We start from the raw sequence: 9,908 nt of genomic DNA, 5'->3' as shown, positions 1-9,908 counted from the left end.
CCTTATTCCAAAGCTTATGCCTATTATGTTCTATTTCAAAGATTCATGTTCAGCTTCAGTAATTAGTCTATTGCAATGTTCTTACCACACATTTGTAACTATTTGTAGCTGGGTGCTATATTTTATTTGAGAGACTTTTCCCCCAATTTTTTCTTCAAATTACCCACCTGTGTTTTGCATATTTATTTTTCAAGAGGAACCAGTTTGTCTAGTTAAAAATATATATGATTAGTGGTTTTACTGGAAAGCTCTTTAATGTGTAGGTTAACTTGTGGAGAGTTGAGATCTTTAGGATGTTGTGCATCTTTAGGACATTAGGCAGAATTAGAGAAAGCAATCTCTGGCACACACACAGGACCTTAAATAGTTTGGGTTTCCCAACCATTAAATTAGAAAACTTCATAATTCATAGAGCACCAGATAAAGTATTCAAAAGTTCATTGCCTCGATAGGGAAGAAACATTCATCATGAACTAAACACTGTTCTAGTCTTATTTAACAAAGTTCAAAAACAGTCATAGAAATGCAAAATATCCAGCAACGAAGGTTAAAGTCATAATGTCTAAGATGCAATAAAAAATTACGAAGCACAAAGAAGCAGGAATACATCATCCATAATATGAGGGGAAAAACGATCCAACTCTCCCACACAGAAACACACACACACACATACACACACACACACAAAATGACAATGATTATAGAATTAATAAATGAGTACATTAAAATTATTATTATCACTGCATTAAATATTTTCAAGAAAATAGAGAAAAGATTGCATATGGCAAGTAGAGACATGGAAAACACAAAAAAGACCCAAGTTAAAATTCCAGTGATTAAAATATAATAACTGATATGAGAATAACAGATTAACAGATCGGACACTGTAGCAAAAAAGGTTAGTAAACTTGAAGACATAACCATAGAAACTATCAAATAGAAACTATCAAAGTGAAAACAAACGAAAAAGGGACTGAAAAACAAATACACAGAGCATCCATGAGCTAAAAAAGAACTTCAAATAGCCTAATGTATGGATAATCGGAATCTTCAAACAGCAGGATGGGAGAAAGAACAGAAAACAGAAATGATGGCCAAATTAATCCAAATTTAATGAAAACTATAAATTCACAGATCCAAGTATCATACAAGGCACAAAATCATGAAGTACACCACACTAAGATTTACATCATTAGAAATTGGTCAAAAACACTGATAAAGTGAAAATGCTAAAAAGTAGCCACAAGAAAAGACACTCTCTGTACAGCAGAATAAAGATAAAAATCACAGCAAACTTCTCACCAGAAACATGGTAAATCAGTGGAGCAGAAGAGAATAGAGCAACATCATTAAAATACTCAAACAAAAATTGTCCACCTAGAATCCAATCCTCACTAAAAACATCTTTAACAACAAAGCTGAAGTAAAGACTTTCAAGATGCACAAAATTCAAGAAATTCATCAGCACTTAGCCATCGCTACAAGGAGAATTAAGGAAATTCTAGTGGGCAGTTAAATCCGACCAACTTGGAATCCAGATTTGAAAAATGTGAAGACCAACAGAAGTGGTAAATGTACATGCAAATACAAATAATAAGATATCTGTATCAGCAAAAGCCCACACAACTAATTTTTTCACTCTAGAATGTGAGTTTTGTCACAAATAAGAAAATTTCCATTTTCTTGGAATGAAGTTTATACTTTCTCATCCAGGTACCACATGTTAAAAACCTAAATTTAATTAATTTGTTTATGTATTTATGATAGTCACAGAGAGAGAGAGAGAGAGGCAGAGACACAGGCAGAGGGAGAAGCAGGCTCCATGCACCGGGAGCCCAATATGGGATTTGACCCCGGGTCGCCAGGATCGCGCCCTGGGCCAAAGGCGGGCCCCAAACCGCTGCGCAACCCAGGGATCCCAAAAACCTAAATTTAAATGTCCTCTTGATATAGCCACAACTTGCTTTCTAAATCCTCTGAACGTTAAGAGGCTTCCCATAAAACGGCCCCAAATCAGGCTAAAAAGCTGAATGTGATACAATTATTAAACTCTTGTGGGGCTGTGAGAAATGTCAGAAATGTATCAAAAATGTTTTCAACTTCAAAAAAGAACCAGGAGATTTTAAAGATGGTTCTATATTGTAATAATTCTCCTTTGTCAGGTATCTATGAACTTAGATGACCTCCTGCCCTGAGATTGGAAAAAGTCATCCAAAGAGCAGAAGCATAATGAGCCAGCCCTTTAGTCCTGGAATTGTATGCTTTAGTGGGAAATGAAACTGTATAAGTGACTTTAATAGTCTATCCCATAAAAACTGATTTGGACAACATTTATAAAAATAGATATGATGAAGTGGAAGGCTCTTGCTGATTATAGGAAGTTAGCTACACATATCTGGGATAAAATCGGCAATTGATGACACTCTCCTATTGCAGCTGGGTAGGAATACCAGAGTTTACATCGGGCTTGCTGCCAGCTTTGAGGTGTTTTAAAATCTGTCTGAAGAAGAGGCCAAATAGACCAAACAGGACTAAATGATCTTAACTAGTTAACTCTTAACTAAAGCACATCAGTGTTCATTTCTTTCAGGGAAAAATAGACAAGATTCTAAACCTTGAGGAAAAAGGAAAGGCTAATTACTCAAAAAAATTGACATTTTTTTAAGGGGGAGAACTTGTCCCACCCGTGGACAGATAAGCTAAGCCAATGTTATGATAAGTCCCAGATAAAGAACTGCTTTCCAGGACAATTTCCTAAACAGATAAAGGAAAAAGCTACATACCACCCTGTTCAGATGAGGGCAACCTGGTTTGACGGTAATTTCTGTGGCTTCTACAAACCTTTGGTTAATTTGACTCTTACGCAAGAGTTCCACAAGGTGGCGCCCAAGTCAAGTAGTAGGTTTAAATTCGGGCTCCAAATTTCACCTAATCCTAAAGGATTTGCACTTTGTCCACTCAGTTTCCTATTTACCGTGGTTTCTTGATTGTCTTTCTACTTTGCAGGTCACCTTTCATACTCCTGTTGATTCTGCTTTTTCTCTGACTTCTAAGGTTGTAGGTCCTAGGTCCTCTTTTCCTCTGTCAATACACACTGCTTCAATAAATGTACCCAATCCCATGGCTCTAAATGTTACCTAGCTGCTGACTATTCACACTTACATCTGCATCCCAGATCACGCTTCCTAATTCCACACCTGTATATCTAATCGCCTGTCCAAATCTCTACTTTGTTGTCTAATAAAATCTCAAATTCAAGAGGTAAAAAAAAGGAAAAAAAAATGAACTCCTGATTCCTCAGCCACCCACTGTTCCCCACCCTCCCACCATCATCATGCTCCTCTCTCAGAGTCTTTGTCTTCTCAAGTGATGGCAAGTCCATTCCAGCAAATTCTCCTGTCAAGCTCTTTTTTTTTTTTTTAATTTTTATTTATTTATGATAGTTACACACAGAGAGAGAGAGAGAGAGAGGCGCAGAGACACAGGCAGAGGGAGAAGCAGGCTCCATGCACCGGGAGCCTGACGTGGGATTCGATCCCGGGTCTCCAGTATCGCGCCCTGGGCCAAAGGCAGGCGCTAAACCGCTGCGCCACCCAGGGATCCCTCCTGTCAAGCTCTTTAAATCACTCTTCGCTTTTCTCTTCATACCTTACATCCAATCAGATACAGAATTCTGCTAGTTCAATGTTTTGCGTACTAAAATATAGTTCTATTTGGTGTGTAAGTTCTTATAGATAATTTTTGTTAATTAAACTTCAATTACACCTCAGTCATTAGAAAGCAATTTGACTTGTAGGCCACCTGCGTGGCTCAGTCAGGTAAGCATCTGGGTATTTCAGCTCAGGTCATTATCTCAGGGTCATTGGATCCAGCCTCATATCCTAGGAGATGAGCATGGAGCTTCCTTAAGATTCTTTCTCTTTTCTTCTCCCTCTGCTTCTCCACATCCCACATTCTCTCTCTTCCTCTTTCATTCTCTCTCTTTCTCTCTCTCTCCCTCCCAAAATTTGAAAAAAATAGTACTCTGACTTACTAGTAGGAAAATTATGGCAAAGTTGTCATCACACTTCATCACCTGTAACTTTTAGCAATAATGTTCCTCCATGAAAATGCAAAATACACACCAGAGAAACGTGTAAAGATTCTCTGAATATGATAGTTTATGTTAAATTTTCAATATAGCTTTCTTTTCCCAAAAACTTGTGCATCCTTCAATCTTCCTCCCTCTTTGAATCGGCTGAAGATCTGTGAACTCTAGAGCTCAACATTCCCACTGCTGGGCTACTGCAGTTCTAAGGACTGCCTTGCTTACTCAATTTTTGAACAACTACACTTGCTTCCAAAAAGGCTAATTCCTGGAGAATATTACACACAATGCTTAACTACTAAAAATGACAAAAATTGCCATTTTTGCTGAAATTTAGAAGTAGTGGAAATTTGAATAATAATAAAAGACTCTTGGCTGCTTTTTGTCATCTGATAGCCAGGTCCTGCCTGGAAGGCTGAAATATACTCAAGGACAAGGGTCAGGAAAAATACTGAAAAAATACCATTTTATCCAGGACATAGTATTTAAGTAATATCAAAACTAGTCAATGGGAGTCTGATTGAAAGGCACCAAGAACTCAGCGAGGGAGGTGCTAAAATGGTTATGAATGAGGCCGCAAAATTAAAAATTGGTAACAGTAAATTGGCAAATAATTGGACCAAGGAGGTAATGTAAGTCAGGTTGACTTCTCATGGTAGAGAATCTTGACAGGATAGAACTTCTTTTAAAGAACCAAGTCTTGCTTTCCACTTATGTAGTGGAGTTGCTCAAGGATGCCAATTGCCATTGACTAACTTCTTGAGATTTAAAAAGTGATTATGCCAAAGGGAGAGAAAAATGCCTGTTGAGAAGCATATGGCTCTGTTGGATGATAACACCTGTGGCCACTCTGGAACTCTGATACAGATCACCGTGCAGAAACAAATAATTAGATAGTTCCTACTGATATAGACTTCTGCTGTGGAGCAGCATGTTGGTCTGGCCCATGTGAGGTTCTTGTCTCCCAGGGGACACCCTATTATTATAGTGGATGGGTGCAAATTCACTAGGTCAGGGATTAGCACCTCCATCAGTGGAGGACCAGACTCAGGGGATGAAACTAGCATGATATAGTCTGTGGCATATCCCCTGTGCTCAAACAGGCACTTTGCGCTCCTATAGCCCAGTCCATCGCCAAAAGGAGAACATTAATTTCATAATGTAACTTCCAAGAAGATGAATGAGAGCCTTTTCTATTCGATCTAAGAATACAATCAATTAGCATTTAAAAAGACACCTGAATAATTTGGTAAACAGTGGAGTTGGATATCTTACAGCAATCATCCTTAATTGGAGGGAATGTAAATCCCTTGGTAAACCAGAAGGGCTATTCCCTCCTCAGGATCATGAATACTTAAGTCTTTTCTGTTTTAAATCTCTCTCTGAGAGCAATAAAAATCCTAGTTCTCCAAATTTGATCAAGATGTAATAATTGGATGACTTTTTCCTTGTTTATGTTCCTTGTGGTGCTTGACCCCACAGTCAGAAAAAACAAGTTAGAAAGATTTCACCTGGTTCTTGGACTCTCTGAAGTTACTTCACATGACCAAATCTTAAGTCTGGTAAGATCTTGGGTGAAATGAACTTAGAGTCTGTATTTACATGACTTTCCTTTTTTTAATTTCCTTTTTGTTCTAAGTTCAATTTGCTAACATATAACACCCAGGGCTCATCTCATCAAGTCAAAGCAAATGATAGGTATTCGTACAACTTTCCATTCTTGACCAAATGTAAAAACTCCATTCTACAAATCACCTCTATGATTTGGTTAATCACTCTATTATTTGGTTTAAGTATTTCATATGTAGATTTTAATTATTGCATAGAATTATGCCTTAGAAATTATTTTTGAAATATAACATTAATTAAACTAATTACATAGAATAAGTCATCACATACCTATTACTTTTGAAGTATGTCAATAATTTACGCTTGATACCTGTTTGCTTATCTACTCATGAGGTGGGAAACCTGAGTTCTAACTTGAGTTAGATTATTTTGCTTGATGTAATTTTGTGTGCTTTTGAGGACATTTTTCAAAACTAAATGAATGTTATACACAACTGATGAATTATTGAAAAGTACCTCTGAAACAAATTTATAAAAAAGAAAACTAAATGATGTCTACTTAGAAATGAGAATTGGCAAATAAAATGTGTAGATTTCTAAAAAGTGCCCAAAGGCAACAAGGGATGGATAATCTATCTACAAAGATTTACTAGGAAATTCCTTGATGAACTCTTTACCAATTTAACCTCTCACTTTCCTTCCTTCTTTCCTTCCTTCCTTCTCTATCATCTATCTCCCTTTCTCCTTCCCTCTGCCTGCTTTCTCTCTGTCCCTTCTCTTATCCTGTGGGTATGCATCTGTGTTTCTCTTGTACTAATTGTGCTACTGCAGAAATTGAGGCTTTACAGATGCTGAGATCATTAAGCCAGCAAGTGACATGGCTGTGACTTAGTGGTAGGTTTGCTGCATCTGGATTCAGTGACATCCCCCTGCAAAGAGAAAGGCAGCTGCAGAAAGAAATGCTAGAAATCTGACAGGAAGCAGAGGGGATGACAGTGGAATAAAGTGAGAAAAACAGAGAAATAAAGTTAAATCAGTAAGGGGCTTGCTGGTGACAGGATTGAATGTTAGGTCAAAAATTCAATTCCGCATTATATCAATAGGGAGCCACGCAAGCTCCAAGCCATAAGATAGATGGAGCATTAAATATTACTTAGAAAAATGAGTTTCAGCTTTTTTACATGAAATGAATCACTTCTCTAAAAATCCCTACCCAGAGGCCTAAACAATCAATGCAATTGAGAAATGGATGCTTTGTTTGAAGAGGACTGAGTTGTTACTTCTCTAATGAGCCATCCTTGTACTGCAAATGAGGACCCTGGGACCCAGAGGTGCCAGCTATATGCCCCAGTAGCACACCACATTAGTGACACAGCCTGAATAAAGCCCGCTTCTCATTTCCTGACTCTGGAGTCAGGGTTCCTTGTAATTCACCATGGTCCTTACAAGCAAGATCTCAGTTCTTGGGTCATGAGGGAGAGGCTGAGGTTAAATGGTGGGAATAAAGGACATTTGCATGGTCTGCCCTGGAAGATCTGCATTTTATGTATGGGGTGGGATGGGAGTGAGGCTGCTGAATCATAACAATGAATTCTCAGCCTTCCCAAGGTGGTATAGTCCACTATCAATTGAAGCTGCGCTCCAGAAAATTCCTAAGATAGGCCAGTCACCCTCTGCTTAAAAGTTCCAAGTACTAACACAAAGCATGTTTTCACAGTAGCATTTCTTCTGGGTTGCAATAGTAACTCTCTGGAAACATCACATCATCAGCTAACTTCTGCAATGGTAGAACAGAGGAGTTCACAGTTTGAGCTGTGTGATCAAAAGGCCAGTCCACAGCACACTAGTTATATATTCTTTTGGGAGGGGTATGCTTGATATTTTTTAAACTTTATCATATCTAAATTCAATTAATTAACATATAATGTATTATTGGTTTCAGAGGTAGAGATCTGTGACTTATCAGTCTTATAAAATACCTAGTGCTCATTACATCATGTGCCCTCCTTAATGTTCATCACTCAGTTACCTCATCCCCCCACTCCCTCCCTTACGGTGACTCTCAGGTTTTCTATGCTTAAGAGTCACTTATTGTTTGTTTTCCTCTCTGATTTCATCTTGTTTTATTTTTTTCCTCTCTTCCCCTGTGATCTTCTGTTTTGTTACTTAAAATCCACATGAGTGAGATCATATAATTGTCTTTCTCTGATTGACTTATTTCACTTAGAATAACATCCTCTAGTTCAATCCACATCATTACAAAATGGAAAGTTTTCATTTTTTATTGCTGAGTAGTATTCTATTGTATATAGATACCAAATCTTCTTCATCCATTCATCTGGGGTCTTTCTATAATTTGGATATTGTGGACATTGCTGTTATAAACATTAGTTAGTTTCCTAAACTTTAACATCATCTGTAAAAAAAAAAGAAAAAAAAAAGTCACTCATAGGATTATTCCAGTACTCAGAGTAGGGTAGGTGCTCAAAAAAGTTAGCTAATAATATTAATAAAGGAAGGAAAACTACATTTCACTTGGAAGAACAATTAAAATAAGAGGAGAAATGTCCTGGGAGAAGCTAGCATTAATGAAGTGTCTACCTTTTAAACTCTTTATTTAATATATTATTAAAATCCAAATGCTTTAATGGTGAAGAGATGAATAAAAATGAATAACACAGTCTGTGAGATCCTGGAAAGACATGAGGCCAAATAATCATTACTTAAATATCACTTGTTGCTTTTTTAGGTTTTCCAGATCTCCACTGGAGCCCGTATCAGCACCTAATATATGGAGAATCCAAAAAAATGTGACTGAATTCATACATTTGGGCATTACAGAGAACCCAGAGCTGCGGAAAATGCTCTCTGCTGTGTTTCTAATCATGTATGTGTTCACGGTTTTGGGAAACCTAGTAATTGTGGTAACTGTGATCACAAGTCAAAGTCTGAGATCACCTATGTATTTTTTCCTTACTTTCTTATCCTTTTTGGATGTTACCTACTCTTCTGTCATTGCCCCCAAGATGATTGTGGACTCCCTCTCCAAGAGCACTGTCACCTCCTTAAAAGGTTGCATGGCGGAGCTCCTTGCAGAGCATTTCTTTGGTGGTGTGGGGATCATCCTCTCATCGTGATGGCCTATGACTGCTACGTGGCCATCTGTAAGCCCCTGCACTACTCGACCATCATGAGCCCTCAGATGTGCTGCCTGCTGCTGGGAGGGGCCTGGGTGGGGGGATTTATCCATGCAGCAATACAGCTTCTCTTCATGTATCAAATACCCTTCTGTGGCCCCAATGTCATTGATCATTTTATATGCGATTTGTTTCCCTTGTTGAAACTGGCCTGCATGGACACCCATACCCTGGGTCTCCTAGTCATCCTCAACAGTGGGGTGATGTGTATGACCATCTTCCTTATTCTCATTGCCTCCTACGTGGTCATCCTCTGCTCTCTGAAGTCTTGCAGCTCTGAAGGGTGGCGCAAAGCCATCTCCACCTGTGGCTCCCACCTCACCGTGGTTGTCTTGTTCTTTGTGCCATGCATTTTCCTGTACGTGCGGCCTGTGGCCACCTACCCCATTGACAAGGCAATGGCTGTGTCTGATTCCATCATCACACCCATGTTAAATCCTTTGATCTACACCCTGAGGAATTCAGAGGTGATAAATGCCATGAGGAAACTGGGGAAACAAAGGAGTTTTGTTGGCAAGTGATGGTCATGCTAAGACATCGTGTTTCCCATTAAGGGAGATTCTTTCTGAAAGGTGAGAGAAATAAGCTATTCATCACCACTACAGCATAGAGAGTTTTGAAAAACATAAACCTGGTTGGGGCCCTCGGTGGCTCAGTCAGTTAAATACCTGCCTTTTGCTCAGGTCATGATCCCAGGGTCCTTGCTCAGTGATTCTCCCTCTCCTTTTCCCTCTGGGGAGAAGGGTTCGTGCTTGTTCTCATTCTCTCTCTCAAATATATAAGTAGAATCTTTTAAAAGTGTATATCTGTTTGGGGCACCTAAGTGACACAGTCTGTTAAGCATCTGACTCTTGATTTAGGTTCAGATCACAATCTCAGTGTCCTGGGATTAAGACCCTCAGGCATCAGGCTTCAGGCTCAGGGGAGAGACTGCTTGAGAGTCTCTCACCTTCTGCTTCTGCCCCTCCTCCTTTCACCCTTGCATATTCTCTCTCTCTCTCTTTCAAATAAATAAATAAGTCTTTAAAAATATGTAAACCTGCTTTGTGATTTAG

At 38.7% G+C, this 9,908-nt stretch overlaps 1 protein-coding gene across 1 annotated transcript; it reads left to right on the top strand.

Annotated features, from left to right (window-relative positions):
- The first annotated feature begins 4,645 nt into the window (after positions 1–4,645).
- LOC140613607 (olfactory receptor 4C6-like) lies at positions 4,646–9,374 on the top strand. The gene is given in 3 exon segments (XM_072792040.1): positions 4,646–4,719; positions 8,406–8,779; positions 8,782–9,374. Coding segments are annotated over 3 exon segments (1,041 nt in total).
- The last annotated feature ends 534 nt before the right edge of the window (positions 9,375–9,908 follow it).

Source organism: Canis lupus, chromosome 21, assembly GCF_048164855.1.
Source record: "Canis lupus baileyi chromosome 21, mCanLup2.hap1, whole genome shotgun sequence".
NCBI lineage: Eukaryota > Metazoa > Chordata > Mammalia > Carnivora > Canidae > Canis > Canis lupus.
This window is presented reverse-complemented; position numbering and strand designations above follow the sequence as displayed.